Genomic DNA, 17,968 nt, shown 5'->3' with positions numbered 1-17,968 from the left:
GAAAACACAAAAACATTTGCCCCTCGGGTGGGGGAGGGGAGGGGGGGTAAAAAGAACATTTGCCCATTGGTGTTTGGAAGTGCAAAAAAAAAAGTCTGTTGCACAAGTTTATATCGTAATTCTGCATGAGAAAACTGCATTACAATCCACTTCTGGATACACTAAATGCTCCAAATTCTCATCTTATGTATCCGCACGCAGTTTAACTACTATAAACAAGGCATGCTGTGATTCTTCGGTTATAATCGGGGCAATTACAGCTTCACACCGCCACGACTGTCGCTGAAGGCCCTTTTCCACTGTCCTCACCCCCCCAGTAATTGCCACTACATGTAAATATCAAGTGGTTAGTGAATAATTAGTCTTTCATTGGCCAGCAATCACCTCTGGGCCCCGTCTACACTTTAGACCCCTCCCTCGTAGAGCCGCCCTGAAGACAGGGGCCCCTTTGAATGACAGCGCTTTGGAAGGAAGACGAATTTTTGTCTGATTTCTCGCAGCCGCAGCGTCGATGAGAAGCAGTCGAGGAACTCCATTCTAACTGAATGGATTGGTATGGGGAGAAGCGGACCTCAAACCACGGCTAAGCGGCAGCTTTGGGACTGTGTAACGTTGACGATGGTTTTACTTTCGCTGCTGTTTCGACCAGGTAAGTGTTGCTTTTCCAATCCGTGCTCCCCCACTCCTCCTAATGCCCTGCATGCAAAGCTGTGTCCCGGTAATGGACGTGGATATGGAAATGTTTTCCTGCTGTTGTGTGGCTCAGATGTGACTCTTGTCAACTTTATGCTGTACTTGCATGCATTGTGCGGTAAGGGGTAATTAATGTGGGGTTGAACAGAGCGAGGAAAGCGGCCGTTGTTTAGCGGTGGTCGTCGGCTGCGGGGACAAAGTAGGTCCTGTCCTGCTGCTGCAGGATCCCAGCCTCCAGCGCTGCTAGCAGATCAGCACGAGTTAACTCGCTTTCTGGACTCATTTTAGGGTCAAACATTCCGCTTTTCCCTTTCCACACAGGGACACCAAACAATCTGCTCCTAACCGCTCAGTGGCCAGCACGTTTTGGCACGCCCGCATTACTTCACTTATCTTTTTACCAACTTGTGTAAAGTTACGACTTAGCTTCCCGTTAGCATAGCTCGCTAGCAGCTGGCGTCCAGCACCCACAATCAGCCCGAGAACAAAACCGCGGAGCTTTTCCCCCTTTTTCTTCTGTAGGCAGAAACACCGCAGACGGACACATTTCGTACTGTAGACAGCGCCCCGTCTTTCCTTTCACGTCCCAGTTGTTTGAGTTTTTGGAAAAACTAAGAAGGAGAGCATGTTAATTCACCTATTCATGCCTCATTTAGCTACCATGCATGGGGGTCCAACTTTTTGGCCTCTGAACGTGTTGGTGGCTGCTTTCTCCCAACCCGGGATCAAAGACCAGCTCGGCTCAGAGGCATTCTTCATTTGGATTGTAAAGTTTAAGTTTTGTTACAGGCGATTTTTCTTGGTATGGAGATCTGTTTTAAACTCTGTCGGTGGTATTATTTGTTGTGTTTATATGAGAAAGTAACTAGTGCGCATGCTTGTAAGCACTATGATAAAATTAAGATATTGTTTGTTTGTTGTGTGGTTTTTTGTTTGTTTGTTTGTTTAACAGAAATGCACATTACTGATATATACGCTTATCATTTCAAAGGAAGTGTTCAATCATGATGCCAAAAGTAAACAACAGCCTTAGTGACTTTCAAAATAAAACCTCAGGTTCATCTTTGTTCAAGAGTCATTATGAGTCCACTAAACCCATCAGAAGCTTAAGAGGTTATTATTGTAACCTATATGAGCCACCATATCTGTCTGTTTTTGCATTTATGGCATTATTGTGCTATAAAAAAAAGTTCACTGAGTTGGGCTCCGACAGAAACTCGTCACGTCAGATACACTAATGCGTGATTTACTAATAGAACCACTCTTTGTGTGGTCGCTTTGCTTTTCTCACGCTTTAGTGCTTCCCACATGGTCCCCAAACTTGTTGGTAGCTTAACTAAGTGCCCGAACATAAAGAGCCTTTGGGGGGCTGTATGGCTGTTGATGGCAAGTGATTGTCAAAAAGTGTCAATCACGGCAGACTCGGGTGACCTCTTAGCAAGGCGGGGGAAGGCCTGTTGGAATTCAGAGGAGGGATGCGTCTGACTTGACCTCTCGCACTCCATCTCGGATCAGCGCTGGTATTGAAGCGCGTTGGCTGTGAGAGGCATTAATCATCCGGTGCACCAGACTTCTGCATAAAGGAAGAAAGGGTGAAAAACAAAACCCTCAAAAACATAGTGTTTACCGATGTGAAATCTCTGCGCTTATCTTGTCTTTGTCCAGGCTGTTTTGGAGATTAGGTGCAGCTTTGGAGTAAATACAAGATTATTCTGTTGCAAACAGAGAGCAGTTTATTGCAGTTGATCTCACTCTTGCAGTAAAAGTATGTGTTGAGATTCTGGCTGATCCTGATCTGAGATGGAAATGTTTCTACCTTGCAGCAGGAATTACTATCCCGGTCAGCGTATGAGACACGATACCCAAAAGTAATGTGAACACTCTGAAAGGAAATTGACGAATAGCCACATTTTTTTTACTTCTCTCCCAGAAGTAGTTGTAGGTCTTTGTTTTCCTTGATATTAAATAACCCACTGGTGGATCATTACTTAACTGGGAACCTTGAAACGGACCACCAAAAACTCAGGCCTCACAGCCTATACTGCTCTTCCCATACGTTGAGCCTCACTGTGCCATGCATTGTGGCCGGACTTCACTTACCTTCAGCAACAGCCAAAACCACATTCAACACCCTCCGCCAAACTAACACAGGTTGGTCGCCTCCTGCAGTGAGGCTACATGCTATTTCTGTGAGAGCTAGTTGGGGGAAATAAGTTTTGACTGACTTTGGAGCACAGTGTGGGATTAAGGCCTCGTGAGCTCACGCATTTGGGTTTTAATGGCTCTCCTGATTGAGCTAAACTTGATAGTGGAAAAGCTGTGTCTGCTGCCTCATGCACTGAGGTAATATGTCTGTAAATGTCAGATGGATGGTAGGGCGTTTTGGGAGATTTTGTTTTCTTCTGGTGCACATTAGTTGAACTTTTCAGGATTTTTTTTTTTTTTTTTTTTCAGAGTGGGGATGAAGTGTTCTTACTCAAAAAGAGAAATTCCCCTTGCAACCGCCCCAATTGTAGTAGAGTTTCGTGATCATCATGGTTTTTTTTTTTTTGTTTCTTTCTTTCTTTTAGCACACTGCCAGCAGTGTAGAATCCAGCGCTGTAATGCAGAATATGTGGCATCTACCTCACCGTCCAGTGGTCTGCAGGAGGACGTGGCTTTAGATGTGGACTACTGCATCGCCCTGCGGGCCTATGCCATGTGCACCCGCCGGCAGGCACGCAGCTGTAGGGGCGACCTGGTCTACCACTCGGCCGTCTTTCGCATTAAGGAGCTATTCTCTCAGCATAACTGTTCCAGCGATGGGCCAACCTCTTCCGACAAGGTCCCCAGCACGTCTCGGCCAGCTCTTTTAGAGCTCTGCAACTACGAGAATCGGGTCCTCGTGTCGGGCTCAGCCGGTCAGCAGAAGAAATACGCCCACTGTGGATTATTTGGAGACCCACACCTACGGACTTTCAGAGATGAGTTTCAGACCTGCAAGGTTGAGGGGGCTTGGCCTCTGATCGATAACCGCTTCCTGTCTGTACAGGTGACCAATGTGCCTGTTGTCCTAGGCTCCAGCGCCACAGCAACTAGTAAGGTAAGGATAACATCAGAACAGCTGTGTCAAGCTGGGTCTGCACAGCTTAAATCTTAGAAATGTCCTTTTTTTTCATGTCTTAACTTGTTTAAGTTGCTCTTTCATGTGTGTTTATTCTAACACCAAAATATGCGAAACTGCTCACAATTTAATTAAAGAAAATTAAAGAGTAGAGCAAAATTTTACTAAAATATCCCCAAAAATGTAAATCTCACAAACCCCTGGGGGAGGTGAAGCTCGCGTAGACACTCCAACTGGTCATGTTTAATCTGTGTAAAATGTCAAAAACTTCCTCCGGTCACCTATGTCCATGTTGGAGACGAACATTGATGCGATACTAAGTTTTAAACTAATGCCCTGCACATTATGATGTTTATTTTTTTGGGCGTGAGCTCAAGTATTGCCATAAAGTATCAAACATGTGAAGTTAATCGTCATTCCATGGTGCCTCTCGAGTCTCCAGCATTCCTCATGTCTTGGAGCTCCTTCAGATCTATGAGGGGAGAAGAGAGAGGAGGGGAGTCCTTCAGCGGTGTTGAATCACAGACATGCATGAGCGCTCTACCTTTAACACATGGGTGGTCATATGGTAGTGATTAACGCTCACTCAAACATTTTCCTCCGCTGCCACGATCTGGAATGTTTTTTCACCCTCTGGTCAAATAATTAACTCACTGCTTTTTGTGTAAATATGGAATCATTTGGAAAAATAAAGGAATAATTGGCCAAGAGCAGAGAGGGTTTTTTTGGTTGTTTTTTTTTTAATTCTGTTAATTAAATAGGATGGTCTTTCTGGCCTGATTGTGGTTTGTGTATGTGTGCACGTTTTCTCTCTGTTTACTACTTAATATTTAGCTCATGAAGCTGAGTTTTTAATATTAATGTTTTTTCTTCTTTGTCTTTTGCCCAGATAGTTAAAAACAGGTCTCTCGTTGATCAGGCATTACTCTAACTGTCCTAAGCTAATTTTAATTCTCCAAGCTAAACATAAACCAACAAACTATATGATGTTGTGTAATAGGATTGCTCGTAAAACTCGTAGCGCGTCTTGGCTGCGCAGCCTGATGTAAGACTATAGTATTGGTGCATCTTTGCCAGCACCCACATGCCCCCATCATGTTTTCTGAGTTGTTTTCAGCTGCCAGACCCAAGACAGGAACTCATTCATCAAATAAAATACAACCTTTAAGTGTAAACGTACCCACAACCAGTGCTTTGTCAGGATCTTTTCATGAAACAGAGGTTAGGCCCCGTTTTGATGCTCAGCTGGACGATGGAGGAGAGAAGAAGTGAAGGTTTTGGACAGTTATCTAATGCAACCTTTAGATATAACATCCATGGACAACTAGTTGAGTTGTACTAGTTTAGCATCAGTTGTTTGCTTTTACATGGAAATAGATGGGTGATGATAGTGACACTTTGACCTCGATTAGCCCCATTATGTTGCCTGTTTTCTTATATGAAAGAGATTTTGTAATCAATATGAATTAATTGGCTAAAGAGCACAACAGAGACAAATCATCCTTTAGCAAGCTGAGTGTGAACCACTAACACCCTATGCATGGAAATATTTGGTTTTCTGCTGCCACCTTGTGGCCCTAAGTGGTACTACTTATTGGGCATCTGTTATGATCAGTTAGAGGAGTGATATGACTTGGAGAACCAGCTGTAGATAGTTGATGGAGAAAAGAGTAAAGTTTCAATCAGTCACTCGACACTAATTGAATGTTTTTTGCCCTTATTTCAGATCACAGTGATCTTCAAGTCTTACCATGGCTGTACAGATCAGAAGGTGTACCAGGCCACCACTGAAGACCTACCCCTGGCTTTTCAGGATGGGACTCGCAGTGGCGGTGAAAGTGGCAGCCTGACCATCGCAGAGCGAGGTGGCTCCGGAGTCGGTCGGCAGGTGAGGATACAGGCCCGTTACATTGGCACCTCCATCATCATCCGGCGCGTGGGCAGCTACCTGACCTTTGCCATCCGCATGCCAGAAGACACCCTGGACTTTTCAGAAGACGGCGGCGGTCTACAGTTGTGCTTGCACGGCTGCCCACGCAACGAGCTCATCAAAGAGCACACCCTGGGCCATCAGAGCCAGCAGCCACACCTTCAAGGCACCAACACAGAGCTGGGCCCTCTGCGGCCTCCTCACCAGATCTACACAGTGGAGCGAGCCACTGCCAAGTGTAGAGAGACTCTGCAGGTGGAGGATGTGTACTTTCAGTCTTGTGTCTTTGACTTGCTCACCACAGGAGACCCCGAGTTCTCCATGGCTGCATATGGTGCTCTGGAGGATTTGAAGGCACTGCCACCCAGTAAACTGAAGCAGAACTCACCGAGGCCCACTCGCCTTCACAACCGAGGAGTGTCTCAGACTATCGCTGCTACTGCAACCAGCAGCTCATTGCTCTCACTCCTCATTCTGCTGCTTTTGTAAAAAACCACATAATTGAATATGAATGACATGGACGCAGATGGATCATGGAAGCATTACAAGCTTGAGGAATTTGTGGATTTTGTGAACTTTCTGTTGTCATTTGAAGGATTTCGCACTCCGAAAAGATTGCATTTCTTCCCCTTTTTTCCCTTCTGTGGACACATCGTTTGAATGCGAACATGAATGCATAAATCTCACACAATTTGGGGTCTAGTACAGGTTTTTATCACGTGAGCAGTTCGTCTGCATTCAGTTTAAAAAGAAAAGTTAAGCTCACAGTTGTTCGTAAAGGTTTTTGTAAATATTTCATTCACATTCAGTAAGGAAGTGCACAACCTCTAAATGCTCCACCACATGGTTTCTAGATCCTCAGTGGTCCAGTATCCGTAGCACCTAACAGTTTAACTGCAAATATTGTGTATTTAATATCTTTCTATTTCATCTGTTGTTTTGAAAATTGGTGTTCTAAATACACAGAATCCAACAACTGTTTGTAAAAACTACCTATCTCTTAAAACCTGATTCGTTGGTGTGATTTTTCACCAGTTCTGTTCTTTTCCTGTGAAGCGCTCCCTCTTCAAGCTGTTTGGCTTCCTGTTTTTAAAGGTTTAAAACACAAATCTTTATATAATAATATATTAAAAGAGTGTATATATGTGTTTTATATTATGTAAATTTGCCTGTGTATAGATGTTTTAACTGCAATATGTTTCCATTTGTTGTGCTTAGTAGGTTATTTTTGAGTCTTTGTAATTAAAGTAAACTAATAAGTGTTTGTATCTGTAATATTCTTTATTAAAGTGTTGGACACTCCAGACTAAGATTTGTTTTTTGTCTCTTCAGTCCTGTCTCAGCAGTTTTATTTGATAATGGAGCTTTTTTTTTTTTTTTTTTCTCATTTCCTGTCATTACACAAATACTTAGGATGATGTGTAAACGGATCCGTCCGGGTGGAACGAACAGTTACTTCAAACATGGAGCCACATTTAGCAATTCCACGTCATGACAGCAGTGCTGCTTTACAAACGTGTGCCTGCAGTGCTTGTCCTCTCCTGGTGGTGTCCTCAGTCCATAAGTCCTGACGGCTCCTGGTATAAAGACAGTTTTGACAAGCTGGCTGTGTAGCTGTAGGGATCCACAGTATGTTCTCAGTCCCCTGTGTAAATGTTACCTCAGAGTGCTGAGTTGGCTGCTGGCTTTGCTTTTGTCTGCCAGAATGCTGCATGGCTCTAAATAGGATTTAGTCTGTGGTTAACACCAGGTTAGAGTCAACAACAACATGCGGTGCGTATATTTGTACTCTATATGAACAGTGAGTGCTGCGATTAGAGAGAGAGAGAGAGCTGCGATCAGTTTTTATTTCTATTAAAAATGCAATTAAGAAAGCCCGGGCACACTCTTTATGAAGACATTAAGAATTAATGCTCTATAATCAGTCTACATGGATGTAATTTATATCTTGAATTGAATTATAGGTAAGCTGACTGTAATTTTATAATACTGAGTGACAGCATGTTTCATCACACATGCAACCATACTTAATCTCTCCATGTCCCATTTCTTTAAATAAAGACAATGTGACATTTGCATGATGTGTGAGAAGACAGATGAAACCTGCCACGATTTTCTAATCTTTCACATGTGAATCACATTGCAGATGGCTGAATGTGATTCAGGTCTTTCTTGGCAGACTTCATCACCTCTTTCTCGGTGTTAGCGGGAAGGAAGACGAGGATGGAGAATAGTACTGGCAGGAAAAATGTAGTTTTTGGGTGGTCCAGCAGTAGAAATAAGAACATTTTCTGAAGTATTCTACTGTAGCGTGATATTAATGTACTTGCACTTTTAGATTTAAATATGTTTCATATCCAAATAATTTCCCAAGCTGTTGTTTGTCATCCATATAAAGGAACAATTTCAGATTTAGACATTAAAAATGAACAGCTTACAAGATACTTCTCATGCAGTTTCCAAGAATTTCTTTAAAAATTGCTTTAACCAAAAATGTCCTATTTTCATTATTATGCTTTTTTATTTTATTTTTTAAAAGATCAACAACACTACATGCCATTTATCCAACGACCCTTTGATGAAGCCTGACAACTATGATGGGAATCAAATCAAAATCCCAATACCTAACTATAAATGAAAACCATTTAGACCTGCAACAGGAAATTATTTCCTATGCAGTGTATTGATATCAACAATCTATTAATGTCTTATACATGACATAAAGCACATGGCTAATATTGTGCAGGTCTCCCTAGTGTCTCTAAACACCTCTGATTTGTCTGGAAATGGACGAGGGAGCTCTGGGGGTATCTGTGCTGTTGGCGGTGGATTCTTTGGGTTCTGGAGTTGTGGGGTTTGACCTTTGAGGATTAAGCTTGCTCTGATGCATCCCAAGCATGCTTGTCTAAATTTGGATTTGGGGAGTTTGAGTCTGGATCAGCACCTTGGAGTCTTTGTCATGTTCCTTGAGCAATTCCTGAGCTGTTTCTGTGCTGTGGCAGAGTGTGAAGCCGCTGCTGACAGAGATGATCATCGCTGTGAAGGGAGGTATGTGGTCGACAACAAGGCTCAAGTGGGTGGTATGTGTAAAAGTAACATCCACAGGGATGGCAGGACTCAAGGTCTTTGGGTCCTATAGATGATGGTTTTAATGCCATGACTGATTAATGTATGTGTCAGATACACATTGTGGAATAGAACATTGCTATTTTGGAACTTTTACTTTAGATCAGGGGTAGGCAACTCCAGGCCTCGAGTGCCGGTGTCCTGCAGGTTTTAGATGTGTCCTTGATCAAACACAGCTGATTCAAATGGCTAAATTACCTCCTCAACATGTCTTGACGTTCTCCAGGGGTCTGGTAATGAATTAATCATTTGATTCAGGTGTGTTGACCCAGGGTGAGATCTAAAACCTGCAGGACACCGGCACTCGAGGCCTGGCGTTGCCTACCCCTGCTTTCGATAAAGACTTTGAATGCTTACCTTACAACTTTCTATCTAACATATCTTTTCCTCCAAATGATCTCGGCTCGGTTGAGATGATGGCATCACACCGTGTTCCTTCCGGTTTGCTTTAGAATTTTAAAGTTAAAAAGCCGCGAGTCTCGTGACCTCGCAGGACAGATTGGCATAATAGCTTAAATAATAACCCAATGCAAGAGCATCCTCTTATGCAGCCTGTTTAAAGGTGGTGAGCTTCTTGACATCTTTTGACCATTTAAAACATGAAACACACTTTTGATTGGCAGTAAAAACACACATTTTCTCAAAAACTGTAAATGAAAACTGTGTGAAATGTTCCACGCTCAACAGACTTCACAGGAATCCTGTCAGGGAATTAGCACAGTGGATGTAACATGTTGCCAGAGCCTGTAAAGATTGCTTGTCCACCCTCTTTGAGCCATGCTATCTTGACTTTCCCCTGTAAACAAGGACAATTACCAAGCTAATGAGTTGAGGAAAAACTGCTTGAGTGATTGATACTCTTAATGGGGAAATTAATTTGATATTAATAGAGCACTTGGCAAGATAAATAGATAGTGGTGTGTTAGTCCTCTCCTTGATTGATAATGCCTAGATTGATGGCTGTCTTAATGCAAGATGTGCCTTAGCCATAAATGAGGTGGTCTTGATGAGGAGAGATTTTTGTGTCATGAGATAATCAAACGTTGAGAGCACTAAGTGCTTATATTTATTTTGATACTGATTTTTTAAGTACACAGGGACTCTGGAGGTCTTTTTACCTAAATTGGTTTTATCAAGAAGAAGAACACAACGACTATAATAGAGAATAAACAGAGCTTACTGCATATGTAAATTTAAAAAAAGACACATCATTTATGCTAAATAATGCAAAAGACGTTGGTCAACCATTGCTGTAACTTCCCCCATCTGATCTTGTGAGATTCTGTTTGCTCCTTAAATAATCACCTTGCATCATTCCCGCAATTCCTGGTGACTCATAACCTTAACCTTCTGTTGCTGAAGCATTTTGCTTAATGACGCACTCACAGTCTGACTGTTGCACCCCGTAAATGGCACCTAACATACTCGTATATTGCACCCTGTTACATGGGTCAGCGCTGCAGAACAAAGAGTGAGAAGTTACTCATTTCTCAGGGAGTTTGCACCAGTGTGTGTGTGTGTGTGTGTGTGTGTGTGTGGTTTCTAGTTGCAGCGATTACACAGCTATCTCATACTGCAGGCTCCCTCATACCTGACCAACTCAATCTTTCTGTGTCTCCTCAATAATCAGAGTGACAGCGAGCAACTAGACATATCTCACCCGCTGGCTCACTGCAGAATGGGTATTGACCTACATATCAAATCATACACTTCTGGCTTGTGTGATAGAGATGGGGGAGGGGGTGGTGGTGGGGTGCCGTATGATTGACAGCGCCTTCTTTGGTAAACACGTTTCATCCCCCGGGTATCTCCCTCATCGTATGTATTTGTTATAGGCAAAAATCGCACGGCAAAGAGAAACGTCCCGCAAATCCTATAAGCTTGGAGTTAGAGCGGCTTCAGCACCTCCGCTACTGTAACAGTAGAGAACAGCTGAGAACACCTGGCTGTCGGGAGTGTGTATTTTTATTAACGAGCCTATGTCACCAAACTTTTAACAAATGGCCCCCCGGCACCCTGACGCCCTGAAAAACCCAGCTCGGAAATTAAGCATCTGCATCATAAATCTTGGAAAGTTACAATAATTTGCAATTCACTCCCTCATCAAAGGCAATATTACCCTAATTTATTATCTCCCGGCACGAGGGGTGCGCAAAGGCCGTGGAGATAAGAGTTTATCAGGAGGGGGATTGATTTTCATTAACTGATTGTAATAAAGATGAACTGCCTGCCGTGCACACTGACCAAGAGTCACACTTTATTGTAATTGGGACAATTTATTTCATGAGCCAGTGGCTCTACTTTTTTGTCCCTCCCCCTTTTTTCTTTCATATCTATCTCCGCTCTTCAAAATAGGAATCTAATGTCTCAGCTGTTCTGCTTCTTTTGTTACAGTGACTCCCGATGTATGAAGATGATCATTACAAGATGTATGTGGAGACAATTCAAATGTCAACAGATGTTACTTTAGATTTAGCTTCCGGCATCAAAACAGTGCCACGGTTTCCTAAACTTGACTGATGGTCCGTGCCTGCCTTATATCAACTTATTGCTTCCTGCTTGTCTGCATTGTAATGGTATTTGTCCCCGTTGTTCTCGTGAAGCGTTGCTATGACACCTCTTCACTGGGATTTATATATTTAGGTTTTGTTTTTTTTTTTGTGGTATTTTGTTCCCATCAACCATTTCCTGAGAAGTACGCTTCAAAAACGGAGTGAAAGATAACCAAAACAGCTCTATATGTTGGATCATAGTTATCACATGAGTATAAAACGACTGGAATTCCAGTCATGATGAATTCCAGAGTCGACTCCCGATGATGTGAAAAGTGTTTAAAATGGTTTTAAACAGCAGTCCTGAATCCATATAGAGCCGTTACGCAATTACCGCAGCTTCCTCACTCGGCGTCAGAGACGGCCTCTGAGGTGGTGAGCAACATCTACGTCCTGTAAAAGTTTCAAGCTCTTGGAAATGCCAAGGGGAGCGAGTGCTTGTGCAACAGCTCCCCCTCTCTTTGCGCCGCCGCGGTTCAGCGCTTCAATGCAAGTGTGAGAAACGAAACATCCAGTTTGAATTTTTATTGTAAAATTGGAAAAAAAGGAGAGAAAGAGAGAAAAGCCTCGATAAGCATTTCTTTTTTGATACATATCTTTATCTTACCATAACCGTAAAATCAAATAAATAAAACTGGCAAAATAAATAAGAAAAATAAATAAATAAATTAAATAAATAAACATCAAATTACATATTTGACCCGATAATTATAAAATTATTAAATCATCAGTCATTAATATGAAGTAATCTAAGCAGCAAGTATTAAGAAATTTCAACAGGGGAAAAATGTTTGGTTTCTCAGGCTAATACAGAACACATATTTTTTTTCTTCATAATTTTATTTTATTTTTTTTTATAAAAAGATACTGCTTTCCCTGTCAGTTATTCCATGCTGTACTGACGCTGCCACAAAAACAGGTGGCGCTCTCCTTTTTTGTTTTTTTTTTCTTCAATAAAAAAAGAAAAACGTTACTACCTGTAAACAGCATTTTCTCCTCCGGGTTAAAAGAATAATACTGAGATTCTTCTTTTTGCGCCCTGTATTTCAGTAAAGTCTACTCACAGACTCCATACTGCTGTTTCTATGCTTTTTGTACGCTTTGTGCTGAGAAACCAGAAAGTTAATATCTTTAGAAACCCTCCCCCCCCTCCCCTCACCCATTTCATTACCCAAACTGTACGTACCCAAAGAAAGGTCCTGTGCTGATTTTCCATAATTTACAGATTTCATATTTATAATAAGCTACTATCCTTAGCATTCAAACCATAGTTAAAGAATCATACTGTTAATATGAGTAGTACCATAATCATAATCTTTAACGCCCCCAAGCCCCCATTGAGCATGCTCAGAGATCAAAAAGGGCACAATGGCAACATGACAAATAAATAAATAAATGGATGCAAGAGTGAAAATAATGTAGAAGATTGACTTTAGCTTGACCACATGCACTCTAATTTCAAAACTACAGGGATAATTACTAATAATTAGTAACTTACATATTTTAAACAAATTATTGTTGGTGGGATTGTAGCCCCTTTCTCTTTTCTGAATCTATAGATATGTATATAGAGGCCTATGCACTACATATAAAACAGCACACTCATTGTAATTTAGTCAAATTTGTCTCTTTTCTTTTGGCCAAAAACGCGATGGCCAAGTCTATTTTCGTTTTAATGACTCCATCTCCAGTAGAGATCTCCAGTAGAGATCCCATGAGAGAAGATATTTTGACTGGGTTCACATGGCCCAGTATCACCTGGGGAAAAGGGAGGGCATATATCACAGCTCCCTAAAGCTGTGAGAAGAGAATAAGAGTAACTTCTCAGGGGAAAGACGACGCCCTCAGGCAAATATATAAAAATCTAACCTTTTTACTGAAAATGTACATTATATATCACTACATCCTGAACTGTTCCTCCCCCTACAATATTATACTACTTCACAAAATCAAATATTTTATTCCACTAAATATTTCCTGAAAATTACTGTATTTATAAGAGTAGATTTTCAAAAAAAAAAAGAAAAAAAGTCTGGCACAAAGTTTTCAGTCAGGTGAGGAAATGTGGTGGTTAAACTTGCATAATTTGGCAATTCATGACGAGAAAAGGCATTTCAAAAAACTCCCTCCTAGCGCATCTAAATACTGCTTGCAACAGAATAAAACACACATAGTAACCGGGGATAACATTTACTCCTAGTCTACTGAAAATGATGCACCCTCCCCTTTTTTATAATACTGATCCAGTGAACTTTAATCACACAAATAAAAGAAAAAAAGAAAGAATTGCTGGGTCAAAGTAACACTAAATGAACGTATGCAGACATCAGGATCTGGAGAGTCATTCTGGAGGATAAAATTGTTATTCCAGACTACAGAGGCATACGCAGTGGTCATGCTATCTGAAGACGCTTTAGTGTATGGGACAGTATTGTGATTACATGTCTGAAGCACTGATGTGTCTGAAGTTTAGAGCGATGATCAGAGTGCTGAGATCTCTCAGAGTCCTGAGGGGTACGATGCTTCAGAGTGTAAACTGAGTCAATGAATCTGATATTCAAATAAAGAATGTAAGTGTTACTCAACAAATCAAAGAGTGAAATAGAAAAAAAAACCAACCCAAAAACAAACAGCGCATCAGATTTCATCTCGGACGCATTGCATGTGTGTCTCTTTGCAAAAACAGAAGCACAGATAACACAAGTTTGGTTATTTAATCGTATCTTCCAGGCTTGATGTGTCATGACCACACTGCACAGGAGCCATGTGTGACCAGCACTAATGGTAAGCTGTCATCCTGTTGAAACAGCAGCAGCTGTAGCAGCTACACTTACAGGCCCACTGCTGTCTAATTGATGGATCATTTTGCTCTTAATTTGACCTCCTAAGGCTGGTAATGCCAAGGCTTCTTCTCTCTTTGTAGAAGCTCGCACTGTGCTATTATACCCTTTCAGAAAAAAATACAGTTGCTCTTCACTGAAGAACATGTACAATCTCCTCTAAGCACCATATAGAGATCTCCATGCCTCCACCCTTTACCATAATGACACTGATCCAAGTGCCTTCAAAGTGTCCCACAGGACACGCTGCCGTTCTGCGTTTTGGGATTCCTTCAGGGACTCTGGATGACAACACGGGAGAAAAAGACTAACATCCAGATACTGAGAGAGAAATGAACTCTGTCACTCAGTCAATTCACTCAAAATGCCAATGTGTAATTGATTGCACATCTCTCGCCCTGCGGTGCTGCTCCCCATCTAATCAATATTATCATTACCCTAATTATGCTGCGGGTTAGCTTTGGGGCACCCGTGAACCGATGGTCCCTATTAAGAGAGAGATATGCTGGCACTTGGAGGTGAGGAAAGAGAAGCAGGAGGGAGGAGGAGAAATAGGAGGGGAGTCTGCTCCCGCCTGCTGAGAGCAGCTGGAGGAGCTTGGCAGTGGAAGAGGGCACGACCCGGGAGGGACCACTGTGACACGCCGATGGAAATTTTTACAACTGCTGTCAGGCTCATTTGTATATTTTATTAAGCAGTTACAGATGCTGTGCTGTTTTACTGCTGCGTATCCAGCTCAGCCGGGTGGCACTTTTACCACAGTGCTTTATGGTCAGATTATCTGTACTATCAAGGCTTTAATGATGACATGGAATGAGTCGCAATGACGATCAATTATGGAACTGCAACACGCTGGCAAGAACAGAGGACAGCAACGCTTGGCTAAATACGCTCTGGTTCTTTTCATGTCTGCTTTGAGAAAAGGTTACTGTGTCACTTTTGGCACTAAAGGACTGCTTTCTTCTTCTTCTGACACAATAACACAGACGGATCACGCTTCCGAGATGAAATGCTGCGATGCGGATGATGTAACGAGAGGCAAAAAAATATATCTGAACATGCCCGAAACAATGTCTAACCCATGTATTCTACGGCACTAAAATAGTATAGCTTTACTTTTTTTTAATACATTTTTCTGTTTTGTTTTAATATTTTCAAACCCAGTAACTATAAATGTAAAAGGAAAAAAAAAAAATCAAAAATCCTTGCTCTTTTTTTTTCAACCTGAAGCTAGTGTTTCTTCTTAAGTTTAACTTGTAATATTATTAGTGGTAGTTTGCAGTATTAGTATCATTAATACTATATATTACTGTTCAGAACAATAAAAATGTTTGGTCCTTTGGTCCCTTAGGGGTGAAAGATTTGCAGTCCTATTGTTGCTAATGGAAACCTCAGTGGCTGCACTTCTGCGCTTGCTGAGAGAGACGGGGGAGAGAATAAGAGAAAGAGGGAAAGAGAAAGAAAGTCTGTCAGTGGACATATAGAATAGTTTCTTTTTTTCCACTGTTTTTTTTTTTGATCTTCAAGTTTGAACCCTCATTTGTCCAGTACAGTAAAAGCCACAAGCGCCTCTTTCCTTATATATATATATGTGTGTATATAATATGTATATAGAAATCTATTTGTTGTTGCTGCTTTTCGTTTGTTAGTTTGTTGCTTAATTAACAATTCAAGTCTCAACAAGAAAAAGTTCTGTTGTTCAGTTTCATCACTTCTTTTTTTTCCAGTTTTTTTTCTTCTTCTCGTCTTTCTTGCACTGTGCCATCTGTTACTGTTAACGTCCCCCGGTGAAGCGCCTCCTCATTTCGCATCTTCCTCTTCTGCCGTAACCTACATCTTCATAAGTAAATGCTGATATGTCTTCAAAAATTCCATATGTGTTGATTTTTTTTTTAAAACATATTTTGCTTTCAAAGAGAGAGAAAAAAAAAGTTGAACTCCTCCAAAGATAATATCTTCACGTGTCCTCTAAAACCTAGAAACGAAAAAAAAAAGAAAAAAGAAAAGAAAAAGAAGAAAAAGGCCATTTCAAATCTCACTGCTCATTAAACTGTCAATCTAAAGATCAATTTCTTTAAACTTTGAGTAGTTCAGTATGGTTCTATTATATCAGTCTAATGGTCTGGAGAGAACTAACCCACGCTGCCACACCAATCAATCATCGTCAGTCACAGTGATGACAGATTTCTCCTTAATTAATATGCCTACAGTGCTGCACATCAAATCAACCCCTCTACATTTCTTCAAATATTCAAACTGTAGAAACCTTTAATGTTTAAGCTTTGCATTCGCAGAACATATAGCAACCCAATACTTATCAGTCTAACAATATTTACTTGCCAGGAACAGTCAGGTGGCATTATTTGAACCTTAGTTGCATCGTGAGCGTAAAAGGACAGAGTGGTGAAAATCAGTAATACTCTTATGGGCTCACCTGTGCTGCTGCGATGAATACTGAAGGTAGGCTGTGTCAGTAAGGGCGGCTGGCATCCTTCGGTCTCTTTAACTGGACTTTCAACCTCTTCATCCCAATCTGAAAGCCATTCATGGCTTGAATAGCTGCCTGTGCGCTAGCAGGGTTGTCGAAGCTCACAAAACCTGTGTAAGAAAAGCAAAACTTCATTTACACTAACTAAGAATAATGTAGGCTTCCTCATCACGTCCTGTGTACCTCTAACGGAAGTCTAGATGGTGTTGTTGATACAGGAAGGACTGCGGTGCAGCCTAACAGCTGCTCAGAGCTGGTGACAGCCGGACACGAGGTGGCTTTTTAATGAAAAATAGGCCACGAAAAGTTTGGGGCTGTTACTGCCAAACGACATCGCTCTGCGCTCACGCGCTTTCCTAGTTGACTGTTTTTGTTTGGGAATATAATATTAAGCTGCATTCAGAGATGAAGACATGTCCAGGATTTGGCTAAGAAGCATGCATTTGTTGATTTTGTGCAGTTTAATAAAATGACAAAACAGTGCAGAGAATCAATGACCCTAACTCGAAATAAATGCTATATTTTATAGCATGCAGACACTTTCTTTACAGCTGCCTGGATTTTGAACCTTCGAAATTTAATGACTGAGGGTTAACACGCCTACAAAGTTTCATTGACTCAGTGCTATTCTTTTAATTTTCTGACCTGTGAATGAGCGAAAGAGGAAAAAAAAATCCCTGAATAAATGAGTTTGATCAAAACAAGAGCAAACACAGAACGATGATCATAGGAGACAAATCTGCTGCAGACACACAAAACCTCCCCGAGATAAACCACCTCCTCAAACCTATGAACATCCTGTTTCCATCATGTGTAAAAAATAAAGCCTTGAGAATTCAGTGACCAGAAATTTCAGTGGAGTGTGTCTCCGCTGATGCGCTCCGCTGTGTCTGTGGTGTCATTAGGAACAGCTGATGACCCATGAAAAAACAGCAGGAGGCTCTCCACGTCCACCGCCACATGGGAGGGAGTCTACATGGTTTGGCCAATTACAGGGGAAAAGTTGGGCTACAAAGAGCCGAGCTGAACGGAAGTCTGAAGAAAGTATAGAGGCGGGAAAAGGAGGTGACCTCCTAACCCGCCATCAGCTTAATGCGTTCAGGCTAGAAACAGAGAGGAGATACCCGTTTAGAGGTCTAAGCTCAGTTTCTCTCTTTTACACCCCATCAATCTAAGTTTATTCCCTCTTTCTCCTCTCTAGATTAATTACACACATGTGTTCCCTCCTTCCCCAGG

General features: G+C 41.6%; 2 protein-coding genes across 9 annotated transcripts in view; one reads left to right on the top strand and one right to left on the bottom strand.

The window, feature by feature from the left end:
* Positions 1–384: 384 nt before the first annotated feature.
* On the top strand, positions 385–7,030 carry rgmd (RGM domain family, member D). The gene is made up of 3 exons (XM_085152300.1): positions 385–649; positions 3,264–3,775; positions 5,523–7,030. The coding sequence occupies exons 1-3, from the start codon at positions 556–558 to the stop codon at positions 6,213–6,215; spliced, it is 1,299 nt and encodes a 432-aa protein (XP_085008426.1). The 5' UTR covers positions 385–555; the 3' UTR covers positions 6,216–7,030.
* Positions 3,110–17,968, bottom strand: part of celf5a (cugbp, Elav-like family member 5a) — a 200,479-nt gene continuing 185,620 nt past the window's right edge. For all 8 annotated transcript variants that reach the window (XM_085152292.1, XM_085152295.1, XM_085152293.1 and 5 more), the window contains exons 11-12: positions 16,679–16,842; positions 3,110–16,219 (exon numbers count right to left, since the gene is read on the bottom strand). In XM_085152292.1, the coding sequence (XP_085008418.1) occupies positions 16,715–16,842 (128 nt within the window). In that variant the 3' untranslated portion in view covers positions 3,110–16,219; positions 16,679–16,714. The remainder of the gene's footprint in view (positions 16,220–16,678; positions 16,843–17,968) is intronic.

The sequence above is a fragment of the Neolamprologus multifasciatus genome, chromosome 23 (assembly GCF_963576455.1).
Source record: "Neolamprologus multifasciatus chromosome 23, fNeoMul1.2, whole genome shotgun sequence".
Lineage (NCBI taxonomy): Eukaryota > Metazoa > Chordata > Actinopteri > Cichliformes > Cichlidae > Neolamprologus > Neolamprologus multifasciatus.
This window is presented reverse-complemented; position numbering and strand designations above follow the sequence as displayed.

Excerpts from the sequence above, each read along its gene's own strand:
- rgmd (XM_085152300.1), top strand. The coding sequence starts at position 556 with ATGGGGAGAAGCGGACCTCAAACCACGGCTAAGCGGCAGCTTTGGGAC. Across the intron at positions 650-3,263 it reads TTCGCTGCTGTTTCGACCAG|CACACTGCCAGCAGTGTAGA; the intron begins GTAAGTGTTGCT and ends TCTTTCTTTTAG. Across the intron at positions 3,776-5,522 it reads GCGCCACAGCAACTAGTAAG|ATCACAGTGATCTTCAAGTC; the intron begins GTAAGGATAACA and ends CCCTTATTTCAG.